The 17,924-nt window shown below is 34.0% G+C and overlaps 4 protein-coding genes, 2 non-coding genes and 1 pseudogene across 9 annotated transcripts; 3 read left to right on the top strand and 4 right to left on the bottom strand.

The window, feature by feature from the left end:
• Nucleotides 1-570: 570 nt before the first annotated feature.
• Nucleotides 571-2,674, bottom strand: LOC111301364 (ras-related protein Rab11C-like). The gene is made up of 3 exons (XM_022896971.2): nucleotides 2,484-2,674; nucleotides 2,201-2,405; nucleotides 571-1,355 (listed from the first exon to the last, which is right to left on the bottom strand). The coding sequence occupies exons 2-3, from the start codon at nucleotides 2,363-2,365 to the stop codon at nucleotides 870-872; spliced, it is 651 nt and encodes a 216-aa protein (XP_022752706.1). The 5' UTR covers nucleotides 2,366-2,405; nucleotides 2,484-2,674; the 3' UTR covers nucleotides 571-869.
• A 2,807-nt stretch (nucleotides 2,675-5,481) lies between these two features.
• Nucleotides 5,482-7,388, top strand: LOC111301367 (uncharacterized). The gene is made up of 4 exons (XM_022896972.2): nucleotides 5,482-5,728; nucleotides 5,868-5,973; nucleotides 6,826-6,928; nucleotides 7,102-7,388. The coding sequence occupies exons 1-3, from the start codon at nucleotides 5,617-5,619 to the stop codon at nucleotides 6,902-6,904; spliced, it is 297 nt and encodes a 98-aa protein (XP_022752707.1). The 5' UTR covers nucleotides 5,482-5,616; the 3' UTR covers nucleotides 6,905-6,928; nucleotides 7,102-7,388.
• Nucleotides 7,389-7,509: 121 nt separating this feature from the next.
• LOC111301363 (UDP-glucose iridoid glucosyltransferase-like) lies at nucleotides 7,510-9,227 on the bottom strand (annotated as a pseudogene).
• Nucleotides 9,228-10,196: 969 nt separating this feature from the next.
• TRNAS-AGA (transfer RNA serine (anticodon AGA)) lies at nucleotides 10,197-10,278 on the top strand. The gene has a single exon. It is a non-coding gene; the product is annotated as a tRNA-Ser (tRNA).
• A 998-nt stretch (nucleotides 10,279-11,276) lies between these two features.
• LOC111302144 (uncharacterized) lies at nucleotides 11,277-14,008 on the top strand. 4 transcript variants are annotated; one of them, XM_089744813.1, is made up of 7 exons: nucleotides 11,277-11,454; nucleotides 12,066-12,128; nucleotides 12,455-12,571; nucleotides 12,989-13,155; nucleotides 13,248-13,323; nucleotides 13,407-13,468; nucleotides 13,868-14,008. In XM_089744813.1, exons 1-6 carry the CDS (start codon nucleotides 11,292-11,294, stop codon nucleotides 13,421-13,423), a joined length of 603 nt encoding a protein of 200 aa, XP_089600939.1. In that variant the 5' UTR covers nucleotides 11,277-11,291; the 3' UTR covers nucleotides 13,424-13,468; nucleotides 13,868-14,008. The 4 variants fall into 4 exon arrangements, with proteins under 4 accessions (XP_089600939.1, XP_089600940.1, XP_089600941.1 ...); XM_089744814.1 differs by lacking the exon at nucleotides 11,277-11,454 and adding an exon at nucleotides 11,501-11,714; XM_089744815.1 differs by lacking the exon at nucleotides 11,277-11,454 and adding an exon at nucleotides 11,511-11,714 and having other exon boundaries at nucleotides 12,481-12,571.
• A 2,902-nt stretch (nucleotides 14,009-16,910) lies between these two features.
• Nucleotides 16,911-17,887, bottom strand: LOC149514774 (uncharacterized). The gene has a single exon (XM_089744812.1). The coding sequence runs from the start codon at nucleotides 17,554-17,556 to the stop codon at nucleotides 16,954-16,956; it is 603 nt and encodes a 200-aa protein (XP_089600938.1). The 5' UTR covers nucleotides 17,557-17,887; the 3' UTR covers nucleotides 16,911-16,953.
• Nucleotides 17,708-17,779, bottom strand: TRNAD-GUC (transfer RNA aspartic acid (anticodon GUC)). Its single transcript has one exon. It is a non-coding gene; the product is annotated as a tRNA-Asp (tRNA).
• Nucleotides 17,888-17,924: the final 37 nt, after the last annotated feature.

Raw genomic sequence — 17,924 nt, 5'->3', positions numbered from 1 at the left:
TGTGAGTGGCGCTGCAATGTGCATGCTTGTAAGCTACTTGATTTGATTTCTCAGCAACACGTTCGAGGTGCTTATGTTATGTCCCATTTATTTTTATTTTATATTTGAAATTATCAAAAATTAAATTTGATTATTAAAATTAAAAATTTAATATTTCGTAATAGACACAATTATTGTAAATATTACTAAAATTAAGAATTCAACATTATATGATAAACGCATATTGTTGTAAATATTACAGAGGGAGGATTTCTCTCCTTGGCACTGTCTTCCAATCTTTTATGCGTGTTTTTATTTTGGTCAAACAGCCACCAAGTTTAAGGGGCTTTAATTTCCTCACACATTATTCTTTTCTTGTTCGGCCTCTTTATTTCCATTTGAATGAACAGAGTCAAGTTTCTTGAACTCTCGTTTCCTTGACATGGTAACCTGCAGGTGAGATTAACAGGCATTTGAATTCAGACAAAGATCTATTTCATACCTCACAGTTCTCACAACCATGTTCTTCGAATAAGCCATTCATTGTCGTGGCTGACCCAGTGATGCTGAAAAATATAGGGACAGTAAATCTTAAAGGATACACTTTCATCACAACTGACTTATCAAATAAAACAAATCATACTTCTTTGTTTCCAGTAGCAACTTCCCATTGAACCTTCCAACCTCACTTTTTGAGGGAAACATGTTGAGAAAAGAGCAAAGAAAAAGCAGGCCTTTCCAAGCTATTAACAATATGGTTTGTGTAAAATATCACAAGCTTCCTTACCACAATTAAGTAAAAATAAGTATTCTCATGTCTCTCTCGCAGTCAAAAATTGACAAAAAAAGTGAAAAAAAAATACTTTCGATTTGAATATAACCTATCACTTTTAAGAAGAACAGCATCCTTTCTTAGTGTTCCCTGAAGCATCAGAGACATTAATGGAGGTTCCTTGACCAGGAAGCGTGGTACTAGAAACTGCTTCTTGTGCTGCCAATGCCTTTTTACTTATGATATGGTAGATCTCATTTAATATGGTTTGGAATGCCTTCTCAATGTTGGTTGCTTCCAGCGCTGATGTCTCAAGAAACGAAAGGCCTTCCTTCTCGGCCAGAGCATGACCATCCTCCTCAGAAACAGCTCTGAGATGAATCAAGTCAGATTTATTTCCAGCCATCATGATGACAATGTTAGAATCTGCATGGTCCCTCAATTCACGCAACCACCTCTGAACGTTATCAAAGGTTTGCCTCTTGGTTATGTCATAGACAAGAAGTGCACCAACAGCTCCTCTGTAGTAAGCACTAGTGATAGCTCGATATCTCTCCTGACCTGCCGTATCCCAAATCTGTGCCTTAACAGTCTTTCCCTCTACCTGTATTATGATAAAGAATTGAAATTAACAGCAAAATACAAGGCAACAATTTACCAAATTACATTACCATGATTCTTTTCAGTGGTTACGAATTCTTAAGATTCACCCGGAACATCCCCTCCCCAGATAAATCCAATTATGTTTATCTACGTCAGACCTAACGAATTCATAAAAAATTATCTTCTCACAACTTTCCAACAGATTCGAACTCTCCTACATCCATTGATATTGCATTACCATGTTTTACTAACTAACAAAGGATCAAAAGAAGGTTCTAATAAATCTAATATGACAGGCTGGCAAATGCAATAAAGGATTATTTATTCAGACTCAAAGTCTCAATTATATCATGGGCCCATAAATAAGAACAATGTGCTCCTATTATTAAAAATGGCAGTAAAACGGCATAATAACAGCTTGGATTAATAAAATAACTTAATTTTTAATTCAATAAAATAATCAGCCAACAGAAAAAAAAAAAAAAAACCCTTTGAATTGATCAACTCTTGAACATTTCTTACATGTAGAATTCGTTACTAAAAAATAGAAATGAAACAATCATCTCAACTCAACTACATTGTTTCAATGCAAAAAAATGAAATGGAAGTGCCTTCGATGATCAGAATGCAAGAGAAAGCAATTGGATTCGTCATGTAATATTACTGAAATGACCCTTTTATGTAATAGTTATTTAATTAATTCCTAAACTAAATCAGATTATAAGTATTCAAATACACTTAAAAATATCAAAGATAGAGAATTATCAGGCAAAATTCAGCAGATAATTAAAAAAAAAAAGAACATGAAGATGGATGAAAGAGGAGTTGATTGCATAGATGAAAAACCTGGAGAGTTCTGGTAGCGAATTCGACGCCGATAGTGGATTTAGATTCCAAACAAAACTCATTTCTAGTGAACCTAGAGAGAATATTCGATTTTCCAACTCCAGAATCGCCGATCAACACGATCTTGAAAAGGTAATCGTACTCGTGGTCTACTCTATGCGCCATTCCTCCCCTTCTCTCTTATCTTATCTCTTCTCTCTCAAATCTGCAAGATCCAAAAATCAATCAATCAAAAAATAAAGGAAAAAAAAAAAGAGAGAGATCTGGATGCCATTGAACTTACCCGAACCGGATAGATCGAGAAGAGAAAATTTTCAAAAAGGAAAATTGATAATTTTGGAGAAATTATACTATAAATTTCAGAAAAAAAAAAAAAGAAAAAAGAGCAGTTATCGAATGAGAGGAAATGGACAAAACAACGGGTAATGTAGAGAAGTGGGAAAGGGGGCCATGCCAGGAAGGGCTTTGATTTTGATTTCTGAAACGGGCAAGATTAAATATATATAAATTTTCTATTTTATTACGGTTTTCGTTAGAGATGAAAAATAAATTAAGATTATCGAAAATCCATTCAAAGTTACAATGTTTAATTCGATTGGATTAAATTTTTTTAGTTGATTTCGATCAAATTTAAATATTAAATATATATATATATATTAAGTTGAAATTGAATTTCTGATCATAATAAAAAAATTTTAAAAATCAAATGAATTATATATTTTTATTAATTTTTTTATATATTTAAAATTTTTATAAAATAAAAATATTTATTTTATATATAAATTTATTAAAAATATATAAAAAATTTAAAATTTAAAAATTAATAAATCAAATCAAATTAAATTAATAAAATTTAATTTCAATTGCATCAATTTTAAAAAAATAATAATTTAAATTTGAATCAAATTTTAAATATTTATAATATTATATATTATTTGAAAAAATTAAATCAAATTAAATCTAATCCGATTTATTATTTTATTTAATATTTACCTTTTTGGTAAGGCAAAACGGTGTCGTTCGAGTGGCAATTTTATGAAAAAAACAATTTCAAAAGGTAATATGTTCGTTTGTTAACCCAATATATAATCCCTGAATTTGTCTTTTTCTTGAGCTTTAATCCAGCGCAATCAGAACTACGGTCTCCAGCTCTTTCTAAGTAGCTTACTGTTGCGGATGTCGTCGAATTGAATCATGGTCGGTTTACTGTAATTGATGGTTTCTTTTGATTGGTTGATGTTTGGTCAAAAGATTTAAAGTGGTTGTAGAATATCATTTTCCAAATGTCATCATGTCACCTTCATAATTTTATTTTTATTTCATTAATGGGTTTATTTAAATATGAATGACATAAAGATTCTTCTATCATATGATTAGGAAATAATGAGAGTTTTATTGGTCGATATGTAATCATCTTTTGTTAGAAATTCGAAATATATACCATTTTTCTAACAAATTTATCTTATCGAAAAAATAATAATTATGTTAATCATCAAGAAAAATTTAGGGGTGAGAAAAAATTTAAATTGATTTAAAATTATGATGTTCGGATTAATTCGAATTAATTTTTTTATTTGATTTAAATCAAATTCGGATATTAAATTCATATATTACGTTCGAATCGAATTTTAAATTGAGATGTAACAAAAAAAATAAATGAAATTGAATTTTTTAATTTTTACATATATTTTTAATTTTTATAAAATAAAAACAATAATTTTATATCAAAATCTATTTAAATATATTAAAATTTTATATTAAAATAATATATAAAAATAAAAAATAAAAATCAGTAATCAAATTTAATTGAATCGATAAAATTTAGTTCTATTTAAATTAAATGAAGATTCAGATTTTAAATTTTTATAATATTATGTAATATAAAAAAAAATCTAACAAAATATGATTTGAAGTAAACCGGTTTCACTCCCAAAAATTCTTATCATTAATCCTAAATTTTTTTTTATATAATATTTTTATAAATTTGCAGAAATCACAATTAATAAAATGTTTTTGATTCATAAGTTTAAATTAAAAAAAAAAACTAACTTGTTTTTCGACAAATTCTTTAATTATCAGAATTTAATAAATATTTGTTTGAAAGTTTCGAAATCAATTCTTGTGACTAGTGGACGAAATTAATAAAGAAAAAAATTACCTCTAATATATAATTAAATATTACAAAAAAAAAATGCATGCATCTATGTATGTGTTAATTCATGAATTAATACTATATTTAGCAATTTTAAAATTCAGATAACAAAGTTATTTTCATTCAATTACATATGGGAATGCTATTTTTCAAGTCAATTATAAGGTTCATTATCAATTTGAAGTCAATGACAAAATGATTAAAACCATTATTGCTAAACTTTATTCAAGGAAATTAGATAAATAAAATAATAAAAAAAAGGATAGATAGAAATTATCAATATATATATATATATATATATATAGAAGAAAGATCCAATTATATTAATATAATTCTTACATTCTTATATTAAAATTAAATTTATGATTCATTTGAATTCAAATAATTTTAAATTTAATAATTTTGATCAAACGATCTAAAAAAATATAAATTACATTAATATAAGTGGATCTTTATTATATATATATATAAAGTAAATGTTAAAGTAACATTATTACAAACTATTATTACATAATATAAAAGTGAATGATGAACCTTACATAATAGGCACCAAAAAAGGTTAAAGATGATTGTGATTTCCATCACTTATTAGTTATTATGTTTCTTTTTTATATATTTTCAAAGTAAAATGCAAAATTTTATGAAAAAACGTAGATCATAATCATTGGATTTTCATTTTCATGAGATTTTGTTTCAATGATATGTTATTTAATTGTAATTAAAGTTTTCATTAATACATATCAAACTTTATAAAAAAGAAAAACCTTTCATCTTCACATTTGAATTTATAAATAATAGTATTTTTTAAAATTGTTAAAATTATAGTTAAATACTATATCTATATAATTAATTAAATAATTATTTATTAGATTATAATTAAATTATAATTAATAATAATCAATTAACAAATTATAATATATTAAATAATCAAACTTACACACAATTTCATTTAAACCTACGACTTTAGATATAAATTTGAGCAATAAGGCAGCCATGGTTATCCTATCCATGATTTCGCTAAGTCATGCCGAAGTAAACCCGCTATCCAAACACCCTCAATCGATCTTCGTACCGTGAGAAACACGCGCGACAACTGAGAGCATTCTTAAATCTAACTCCCCTGAAAAAACGCAATGTAATAGAAATAAGAAAAAAAAAAAAGAAAAAGAATCCGGTAAATACAGAAAATTTTTCCTCTTATTTTATTTTCAAATAAGCCATCGTCGCGATCTGTCCAGATTGCAGATAAGCGGAGAGAGAAAAGATGAAGAAAGAAGACACGGTGAAACTCATCAGCGCTGAAGGGATCGAATTTGTGATTGACAAGGAAGCTGCCATGGTTTCTCAAACCATCCGTAACATGCTTACTTCCCCAGGTGCCTATATCTCTTTGTTTAGTCTTTTAGGAAAACTGGACTTCTGAGTTCTTAGTTGGTTTTTTTATGGTAAGGTGTAATATTTTGTTTTTTTTTGTTTTGTTTCGTTTTTTTTTTTTTCTTTTGGGTGATTATGAAGGTGGATTTGCGGAGACGGAGCATGGGGAAGTGACTTTCCCGGAGATAAGTGCTGTGATTCTTGAGAAAATCTGTCAGTATTTCTATTGGTCTCTTCAATATTCCAGGTTTGTGTTTTTTTACTTGAATTTTAGCTTTATGAGATATGAAATACGTTGATAAACAGTATGTGAATGAATCCCATGTTGGTTGTCGATTTTCACTAGGAGAGTTCTAGCATGATTATGCAGGAGCCTGGAGGTGAATTATCAAATTATATACTGGGAACACCTTCATTGTTTTAACTTAGAAGCAAATGTTAGGGTTTCATTGAAGTCTTTGACTATTCATTAATAGCTTCTTCAGTTGAGAGGGGTCGTTGTTAAAGTGGAAATCAACATTGCACACTTTTCCTTGCTATATAAAGATTTTAGCACTCCATTTTACATAATGTGTTTCTTAGTGTCAGCTTAAGATGCTTCTGTAACAATTCATCATGTTTTATTGTGATATAAACGAGCCAAGACACATTTTTTTAAAAATATTCTGGTTGTTTCAACTGTAGTTAGAATCTCTATTAAAAAATTTATCATCTGAAAATAAGCATTAGTTTCCTGATGGAACTAGAGGAATACACTTTGGCATGGAATAGGCTGTCGATATTGGATCATTGAGCATGGTATCCTCTTCCTGCGTGATTGTATACTTCCACTTGGATGAGTATAGAATATAGATATTAGATATTTGAATTTTAAAATACAAAAAATAGAGTGCTTTGTATATCCTCATTCTATGCCGTACGATATTTTAACAATGATACAATTTCTCAAACTCATCAAATTTATTTTGTTGTGCATGAACTATCAACTGACTTGTTTACTTTTTTTGATTGCTCAAATTACCTATTTTAACTTTGAGTTATGTTTATGAGCTCTTGCTCTTTTTGTTTTGCACTGAACAAAGAGTTAACATTTGGTCAGGGGTAAAGAGACTGAGTTCCACATTGAACCTGAACTGACTCTGGAGCTGATGATGGCTGCTAATTATCTCCATACTTAGTCAGTTACTTTCTTTGCTTATTAGGTAAGATCTTCTTTTAAACTTGAAATCTTTTTGCTGCAAGAATATTATCTATTTTGATTGTTTTCCTTATTTCTGTCCTTTAATTAGCAATGGATTGGTAATTTTTTATTTCTTATGAGTGTCATTGTCATTCCGGCAAGTAACCATCTTTCTCCTTTGTGTATACCTTGCAGAATTACTCCGGGGCGGTATTATTGCCCCAAGAGGAGTATCTATGTCGTGTATTTTAGGACTCTGCTGCACTGCATAGTGGTGTGTTTACGATTATCTTGTGTGATTGTTTTGACTTAGGACACAGACTTGTGTAGGCAAATGAATGCAGTTATTACAAGATGTATAATTGCTACTAGACACCGAAATAACTTGAGCACAATCTTAAAATGCTACCATACACTGTATGCTTATTGGCACTATTGTAATCTTGTATTTCTTCCATAAGATATCAAAAGACTTTATAGAATATCTTGGTGTGTTCTTGGAAATTTTGCCCACACATGGCACCGGGTCACAAACTATACTGCAGAGTCTGTTGCATTGGGCATTTGAGGCTAGCCCTGGCCGTAGCAATGCCAGCTATGTGATCAAAGTGCTATAATCATCTCAATTAACTGATTCAAGGAATTGTAGGAAGAACCCCTTTCTCTGATGCAGATTTCAACCTTCTCCTTCAAAATTTTGGCCCTTTGCCTCATTTCTTCCCCTTCTTTATCCACCATTAGCCTCTTGATTGCTCTCTCTATCTCTCCTCTTTCGAATTTATTCTCCAAGTGTAAGCTGATCTTCCATACGTGACTGACATGCCTTGCATTGGCCCTTTGATCACCAAAACATGGTTTGCAGATCATTGGAACCCCTTCTGATATGCTTTCCAGTGTTGAATTCCAACCGCAATGGGTCCAAAACCCTCCGACAGCGCCATGTGCTAAAACCTGTGTTTAGGGTGCCCATTTTACAATACAACCATTTTCTCCAACAGCTTCCATGAAACCCTCAGGCAACAACTGGTTCCATTCCAGATCGTCAACCGACCCAGGCCTAATAACCCACAAGAATGGCTGCTTGCTATTGGCCAAACCCCAAGCCATTTCAACTAGCTGGTTCTTGTCTATAGTTGCTACACTTCCCGAACTTACGTATAGAACTGAGTTCTGAACTTGCTTGTCAAGCCATCTAATGCAGCTGGTGTCCTCCATTATTAAGCTGCTTGAGGAGGCCGGAGCAACTTTATGCAACGGACCGATAGGGAATATTTGAATTTTGCATTGTTTGCGAATCTTTTGCAATGATGATTGTTCGAGGACATCAATTGTATTCAAGATAACAGCTGAAGATGTTCTTGTGTTGCACATATTAGATATCAACTGCAAGAAATTTTTTGGTGTTCCGAATTTGGAAACGGGCGGATCCTTGAATCTGAGGGGATGAAGCCCAGGCACCAAGTCTTGAGATGTTGAACCTATGTCGACCAAAAAGAAAAATTCTAGTATCAATGATTCAAAGGCTATGATTAAACATATGCTACAGTCTAGATCAGGAGCCCCTCGATTACTGGTTCTACCACGTGAAACTGCAGAACAAATACTGTGGGCAAAGCATGGCTGCACGCTAGGAATCTAAGTTTTGTAATATGCTTTTCTGGAATCTTTCATTTGAAATACAGTGACATTTAGATTCAGAAAAGAGAAAAAGGGTTTTGCAAAAATATTGACTCTTTTGATTGATAAAACTGAAAATGCTCTATGAAGGTTTTCTAGGTGCTATAAAACATGATACATACTTTGCGAAGTAAGAAAACCTTGTACTTTGAGTTGGGGAATCGCATTTCGAGAAAAATATGTTGAAGCACAGGTGGTGCGCAAAATAATACTTGGCAGCTTCACATGCTTTGCTGCTGCTTCAGAGAAGTACATGCATTCATCATAGATAATGCAGGAAATCTTTTCTTTTTCTTCCTGCTGTTCTACCATCTTAACCAAACATTCCTGGAGGGGCACTTGACAATTCACATTGAGAAGTGATATAAGAACCACTAGATTGCCAGAAGAGATGACTTCATCAGATAAGTTATCACCTATGGATACGAAACGAAATTCAGGATGGTTTGAGGGGATAGGGGAGTTGAATGCAGTGTGAACAACTGTGATGGAGAATCCCTTGGAATGAAGAATGGAGCCAAGCTGAAGCATTGGATTTATGTGGCCTTGGAATGGCAGTGGAACGAGTATAAGCCCGCGGCAATGGCTCCGTCTTTGCTTTTCCATCTGTCCTAGCGCTGTGTGACTGTATGGTGAAATTTCTTTAGGTGCCTCAGCTTCCTCCTTAAAATTTCATTCAAGTAAAATATATATAAGAGCACATGCCATGAATAATGATGAGTATCTGTTTCTCATCAATGTCCGTAAGTTGTTTATCCGGTTCCGGGACTAGGAGTTCTCACATCACATGCTGGTCATCTCTGTCTCTCAATCAAATGCTGATCTGGGTCACACTAGCCTTTTCTATTTGTCTTGAAATCTGAGATGAAGTGGCCATTTCAGTTTCAGATATAGATTTGGATGCTTGTCCATTTAAGCTAGTTTTTGCATTGGAGTTAATGCTAAGCTGACATAAAATCTTTTGGCACTGTTCCTCTTTGCATTTGTTGCAAGCTGCCATTGACCTGGCAGCATCTTCAACAACATTATTATGTAATTGTGAATTGATCATTCATGTGCCAAAAAAGAATTTGATTAGTTTAATATTAATCCTGATGTGGCTCAACTAGTAGAAGGAGAAAAAGGGGAAAAATAAGTGCTGGACTCAAATGCAGGTCTAATATTTACTGTGCTTATAGTTCAAAAAAAAAAAAAAATACTATGCTTGTAATCTTGTTTAATTTGAAATTTTCAATTCAACCAAACAAAAATATAGAAATGCAGAAAAATGGGTTCAAAGAGCTACATATTTTGCATCTGTGATGTAAATCTAGCATATCAGTAAAAGGGAGGCTCTAAGGAAGATAATTTGCAAATCTGTATTGCAGTATATTAATACAGGTTTAGCATATCTATATGTAAAATAGATAAGATTGCTTGATATTGGCTCTCTCTTTCAACCACATTTTTTCCCTAGCATATTGCCTTAACCATGATACCCTTTCAACATCTCATCACAGCCCATGGCCATAAAATCCAGGTATTTCTGTGAAATAAACAAATAAAAAGAACTAAAAAAAATGTAGTTTAGAGATCAAGGACTAGAAATAGATTAGGACTCTTGCAATAACAGAGTGGGCGTGCCGGAGTGGTTATCGGGCATGACTAGAAATCATGTGGGCTTCGCCCGCGCAGGTTCGAATCCTGCCGCTCACGCTTTTCCTTTTTCTTTTGTTTTGTCAATGTATTGTAGTCAGTCTCTCTGTACATATAGCTTTATTCTCAGTTACAATTATGGACCTCGCTTTTGGAAATATCAACAAAGTGATAAAGGAAAAGGACGATAGGATTCTGAAACTATGATTTTAAACTTCAACAATTAAAAAAAAAATAGTATGTTTCAAGCTACTACCACCAATTATGGATTCCCACAAGTTGCATGAAAGTTGATCAATATTGTTGGTGAACTTGGAATCAATTTTCATCTTGATTAATCATACTTATCATTATCCCACTCATCATTTTATTTCACAAATTTGATATACGCATGGATTCCATTCCATGGACTCCCAAGTAAATTCTTACAGCCAAAAAGATATCGAGTTCAAACATGTAGGAAGAGAGTACAAATAACATGATATGCTTTTCAACATGGTGAGACATTAGATTCAAAGTTCTTGTCAAACAAAATCATAGCTTGCTCTCTCAACCATTATTTTTCCCATGGCGAAAATCATCATGTGAAAATGACCACAACGTTCGAGGATATGTGCCAGGAAAAATTAGTCAATCCAATTGAGTGAGCTGACACATCAACTTTATCTCAATGATTGAACCATATTTTTGACTAACAACAGTACTAACTTTGCTCTTAATAAGATGCAATTTGCTTATAACATGGAACTGGAACCCCACCTCATTCCTGGAAAAGCAATGGGAATTTCGACAATGTTAAAATGTGGATATATTGATGGAAAAACAGAACTATTTCTCAATTTGGTTCGACTAACCAGTTTAGTATACAACAGACAGCAATAAATAAGGAAAGCAGAAGATAATGAAGGAGATGCATTTTAGTATCTTCTTCATGAAAAAACACAAACAATATGATCATCCGTTGAGTAGCTTCAGGCATAAATGGTATCATTTTGATGGTATTTTAGTACCATCAACTTTGGTATTTAAAGTAGAATAATTAAAGTCAACTATTAAGAGCACATAAAAGGGTTATGCCTGCTATTAATAAAGTTGAGTGGGGAGAACAACCTTATCTATTTATCTTGATGTGGGATCACAGGAATAGAAATTTCTCATCTCTCCTTCACTCAAGCCCTATTGGAGCTATATCCAAAGAAAATTATTCCAATGAAAGGTCATTAGCCCAAGTAAGAGGTAAGAGATAGAATGAACTTGAGGGTTTTTTTTTTTTTTTTTGACCCTATAGAGCCAAGAGAGGGTGCATTTATCCATTAGAGGACAGGTGGCAGTAAATGGTTAGCCACTTGGGATGCCAAGTGGACCCCTGGTGGCACTTATCCGTTATGTTCAATTGAAAAAAGTAAGATTGATATTATATTGCAGAGATCCAAATGTGAATGAGAGAGGAAACTGCAGAGAAAAATTCCTTCAAATATTTGATTTTCAAAGAAAAGGTGAAAAAAAATTACCATAAAATATAGTCATCGAACACCATTTTTTTATTGATGATGGGCACATGGGCTGCGCTGCAAATGGCAATTTGTGTATATATATTTGATGGTTACTAAGACAGTTTGAGATACGTCCTCCCATGTACTGTGATCTTCACTTGCAGTGCTGTTTTCCTTTGTAATCTCTCGTCAAATCTTATCTTTCTTTGAAGGTCTGTACACAGAATTTGATTAGTTCTTTTACTTGGGAATTCAATTCTGTTGGGTTTGTTTGTCAAAGAAGAAAAGGAAATGGAGAGTAAGAGACAAGTTGGTTCTTCTTCCTCATTTACTGCTGGTCTTTTTGGTTCCCAGGAGTCATCATCATCATCACCATCAAAAGGGATTTTCAGTTCCATTTTTCCACCTCCACCTATGGTATATACACTGTTTTATATTGGGACAGCATTTGTTTTGGTTTTCTTTTCTTCGGTTCTTATCTTTCTTCTCTTTTTCACGTATTGGATTCTGCTGATTGGACATACTTCGTGCTCTAGTAATTTTCCTTTATCTGAAATATGACTTTTTCTAGCATATAATCAGAACTCTTTAAACTGAAGCTGAAAAGTTCCATATCACACAGTCTCTTCTTTAATTTGTAACTTCAATCAAAGGGTGAAAGTGCCAGTTCTGCTGTTCTGGAATACAAGTGCAAAAATGTGGAAACCATGAATTTTCTGTAATCTGATTTCTAGCCTTTATAGGGAGCTTTCTTCATTTGAAATTTCAGGTGGGAGGGAGGAACTATTCAAGCTCTAAGGCGCTAGAATCTTGGCCAAAACAGCCTTTAGAAGGTTCAGCTTGGAGACACGGAATGCAAGGTTATTGATCGGGATATTTTGTCTTCTTATAATTTCAGTCCATTTCTTCCCTCAGCCCTCAGGTCAAGACCTTTCTTATTACTTGAACTGTGCAGCATTGTGAAAAACAAATTCCAGGTCTATTTGCTTGTCAACTCAAGTACTTTTGTGTCAATAGGAGCATATCCTCAAAATTTTTCCGTTTTCAGTAAGAGTCATCTGAGGACCTATTATCAAATTTTCTCTAAATTACTTTCATGTTTACTGCTTCCCTGGAAGCTGTGTTTCATTGGCTTTTAGTATTAATTTCCCTCATTCTTTGAAATTATTATCCTCATTTTGTGAAAAATTCAATACTTCTTACTTATTTGACAATGTAAATCCAGTATAAATTTGTCTTATTCTTGTTTCTTTCCTGTTTTTGCTCATACATTGTAGCTTCACTTGCTGAGAGTGCAAACTATAACATTCCCAACAAGGACAGGAACTCTGGTTTTCAGGAAGGAAGGGTGGAACCGTGCCATTTAAGTTCATCTCTTTACTATGGTGGTCAAGACATATGTTCCCGTTCCTCCATTACCCAGTCGTCTACATCATACCCCATTGTGAGTCTTCACTGGTTGACTATGATACAAAAAATTACTTTATGATAGATGTATGAAAGTAATTGTACCATATATATTTCGTGAACGCATAGTTTAAGAAAGATGGAGGAGGAGAAGACCCTGATGGAACCAATTCACAGGATGCTTCTAGAGGAAACTGGTGGCAAGGTACTGATATTCTAGATGATGATCAATGCAACTATGAATTTAGGCTATACCAACATCTAAAAACTTGACTTGGATTTCTGCAGGTTCGCTTTATTATTAGATCCTAGTTTTCGAATGCATATGAATTCTTTATCAGTTTGCCAAGGTATTTTCATTTACAAAACTTAACTACTTTTCTCACTTAACCAAACCCTTTAACTGCTTAAAGTTTTGTTTGCATTAGCAATAGGTTTACAGTTTCTGAAAAGCAAACTGCATTGTTCCTTACGAATAAACCTGACAATTTGTGTATGCATATTTGTTTATTTCATATCAAACACGTGTAAACTATGAAAATGTGCAAACTAATGATATGGGCATCGTCTACTTATGAACCAAGAAACTAGCAAACATGAAAATGGGTAAACTTATGATATGGGCATGGTGAAGAAAATGTGCAAACTTATGATATAGCAACTTTTATATTTCTATGAACAAAATTCTCTGAAGATTTCAGTTGGGTTTCTGATATAATATACTCTTTGTTAATCTTGACATTTTGCAGGAATTCATAAAAGCAAGCAAATAATCATGGAAGACATGAAGCATAAATAAATTCTGGCACTTAGGATTTCAAATCCTTTCTGTAATACAGTATCTTTTCTCATAATTTTATCTGAAAATGAATGTTGAGAATCCATCACCACATTATAGACTCTGCCGTGGGATAAGTTCTTTGGCTGAGGAGAGTGGAATATGTTTAGATGCTCCTACCCATCCTCCCCACTAATGTGTGCAAGGGCTGAGAACTGATAGATAATTTAGGCTTTCTTTTTTAACTGTCGATATCAATGCTTGAGATTCTGTACCCAAAATACCATCTCTTTGCTATGTATGAAAGTTACACAACAAAACTTAACATACAAGCAATACCCTTTTCATTATTCATATATAAGGATCGCCTTTTTCAAGGAAAAGAAATTAAATGCAAGATCAGTGAAGTGCAAGTAGCATATCATAATATTTCCAGTGGCAGTGAGCAAGAAAGCTAATTCTACTGCTATATTTCTACTGACTATGCTTGGCTGCCAAAGCACATGGTTCCAGGTGCAGATATCCCATTTTCTCAAGATATTTGCAGTTAAATACGAAATGCAAATTCCATACCATGCCACTTGCTTTTCTTGCCTAAATAAACCAAGAATTTATAGGTCCACATCTGGCTGCAAAGAGTAAGTACGCTATGTACAGAAATTTTTCTGTTCAATGCTCTTTAGTTAACGGTGACAACTGTCAGAAACTTTGTTGCCTCACCTACTGCCTATAATACAGAAAGATTTGTTGTACAACTCTTCCTCCGCTCTATGGACGGTCGGGACTATCAATGAGATAGAGATCATAGAAATTCACCAAGCCTTAAAAAGAGGTACCACCTTAAAGAGGATATTATTGATTCTTGCACCACTTGCTGTCATAAACTTGAATACGAAACTAACATTCATATGCCAATTTTATGGATTTTGGTATTTGCAATATTATTCTTTTGATATGCAGAGAATTAGTCTTTCATATGCAGCTGCCATTTTGGTGGCGGTGAACAATTGCAACCCTCTTTGCCTAGCAGTCTTGCCTTTCTTCACCAAAACCTCTCTGCCATCATTCCAAACCCTATAGAGAGCCTTTCTTAAGGACACCGCTGTAGGTGAGAAAGTTTAACTCATTTCTGGTCTGACAACTACTGACCCTGTGATGCTGGCAAGTCTTGTAGCCATCAATGGTTTCCCAGTGAGCAATGCTTCTAACAAAGTATGATCCAATCCTCTAGCTCGAAGAGTTGGATTCACAAAAATATCTATTGCATTATAAAACCTTGCTAATTGAGCTAGTTCCAATGGACCCAAAACAAGTACATTGGCCCCTAAATCTCTGAATCTAGTGCCCCAACGACCATCACAAGCAACAAGAACAATAACACCTAGGAATTTGTTGTTTTCCATGAATATTTGCTTCAAAGCTTCAAAATCAAAGGGTGCCCTTTGTCTTTCATTAATCTCCCAGCCATTCCCAATATCAGAGATATACCTTTTGAGATTTCAAACTTCTCTTTAAAATCATTTCCTTGAGAGAAATCAGGTTTGAAAATCTCCACATCTACTCCATTGATAATGATATGGACTCGTTCTTCTGGGATCATGTAAATCCTTTTCAGGACATCTCCAGCATGATCACTTGTAGCAACATCGTGAGAATATCTCGGATAAAAACCTCACCTCTTCAACAACTTTCATAACTCTTTCAGTCAGTACATAAGCCTGTTGTTCTTCAGGAGTCCGCGGAAAATGATGTCAGAATGAATATGCAATTCCATTCCAAGTAACAGCTAGATTTGTCAAGTTCTTTGCTCGAGTATGCAACAGTCCAACGCTTTCTATGTGGATCACATCAAATGGTCTCCCAGTTGAGTTTTGAGTTTGAAATTGCTTCCAGACCACGGCCTGCACCAGATAACCAGCAGCTGTTGGCTTTGAGAGGTGTAAAGTTAAATTGCTAAATGGATATCTTGTAAAGGAGGAATTTGGAGAAGAAGTGGTGAAAATGAGCAGTTCATGGCCCTTTTTAGCAAGGGCAAGGTGTATAGTCAAGGCATGCCTTTCAAGTCCTCCTGCATGAGATCTATGAGGCCATTTCTGGACAAAAAGGGCAATTTGAAGGATTTTGGGAGGAGGATCAGAAGGGAAAAAAAGATGATTCCAGGCAGAAAGGAATGTAAGTAGGTCAATGTCTTCCTTTGGCTTTTGCATCATTATTTGGTTTATGGAATAGCAATTTTCCGAAAAATGACACCAATAAAAGATTGGGATGAAAGAAAATACAGAAAGGATTGCAATTATGCAGCAGAAATAATGGAACCTGAAGATAGTAGTAATCTGATCCTTTGCCATGTAAACTTTCAACAAAATTCCCCCTAGCAAAACCTTCACCAATCCAAAATACTTGGGGGACAATTTTGACAAGATATTAGACTAAGTTTCTGATTCAAGGTGCTGCCACATGGATATTTAGTAGCATAAGAGAAGCAGAATCCAGGAAATGAGCCACTTCCCATGGACTGATTTTCAAGAGTAAATAAATCAGCCTTAGCAAGTTATCATTGAAAAATAAATTGACTTGGTGGACAAATTTAATCTATTTGTGCTGATTTCTAAGCCCTATTATTTCTATAAACAAAGAGGGAATTTGGAAATGTTGCACCTGCCGACTGTTTAAAGCAGCAGTGAATTTAATTAAGTAAACCAAGCGAAACATTCCCAATACAATCAGTTACAATATTTAACACTCCAAATCTACCAAATTATGCACCTAAACTACTAGATCACCTCAAGATTGTCAAACTACGAAATAAATTAGTAATTAAGAGACATCAGACCAGATGCACTTGTAGTTTAGATGGAACAATTAAAGTAGCTAAATTTCTACCAATGTATAGTTGGCTCAAGTGGTAAAGCTGGGAATCCTCTTACACCTCCAAAAAATTTCCATGTTCAAATTCATAGTTTAATTTAAAGCTGCTGAAATGTTTGATTAGCAGCTAAAATAAAAGAATAAAGAAGTCCAAGTCCATAATATTGATATATTTATATATCATTATTTCTAGCGAGTGAAGGCATAAATAACAAGACAAACATAGATAACAAGAGCCAAAGGGACCAAAACTACCAAAGGACCAATGGCCGCAAAGCTGTAAAGACTCCCACAACTCAAAGTCCCCAACTTAATCTCAACCATAGCCACCAAAGCCATCATCAAAAACACACATCCGAAAACCGAACCAACACCCGAAACCAACATCCCAACCCTCAAAGCCATCAAGTTCACATCCACAAGAGTGGCGCCAACTCCATGCCCTTTCACGTCCTTGCTATCTTTACTTATTTTTATGGCTTGTTTGATGGTTGATGCGATGAGGCTCGAGAAGAGAAAGGAACTGAATGAGTACACGTGGTATGCAACTAGCCTCTCGGCGACATTGGACCCAGCGGCGCAGGCAGAGAAGCTGTCGTCAATGAGGGTAGGGGTGGGGTACCATGCAAGGCCAAGGAATAAAGCGAAGGTGAAGAGTGAGTTGACGTTGACTAACCCGTCCAGTGCCATTATGTGGATGGTGGTGGTGCTGACGCGGCGTTGGACGGAGGTTGTCCGCGGAGATGGGGCGGAGGAAGGTGGAGGAGAAAAGAAATATTTCAGCGGAAACATTTTTTTTTTTTTTTTAATTTGGAAGTGATGGTTGCTTTGGAGATTAAAATAAGAATTGAAGAAAAGGTGAAGGAAACTTTCGGATTTGTGTTAGCGTGGATTTCCCGCCAGGGAAAGGTATTATTTACAGTTATTTGAAAAAAGAAAAAAACGCCGTTGCCGGGGATCGAACCCGGGTCGCCCGCGTGACAGGCGGGAATACTCACCACTATACTACAACGACAAAGTTGAAGTTTGGGAAACAAAGCAAATACCCATGAACAAACAAATGCTGCAAAACACTCCTCCAGCTATAAATTTGAAGCTAAATAAAGTTATAAATGTTCTGAATGTAAATTCATAATTTTGGATTTTCCAATATTTTGGTA

The sequence above is a fragment of the Durio zibethinus genome, chromosome 15 (genome assembly GCF_047325235.1).
Source record: "Durio zibethinus cultivar Kanyao isolate XHJ-2024 chromosome 15, ASM4732523v1, whole genome shotgun sequence".
Classification (NCBI taxonomy): domain Eukaryota; kingdom Viridiplantae; phylum Streptophyta; class Magnoliopsida; order Malvales; family Malvaceae; genus Durio; species Durio zibethinus.
Note: the sequence above shows the minus strand (reverse complement) of the source record. Positions and strands in the feature narration are given on the sequence as shown.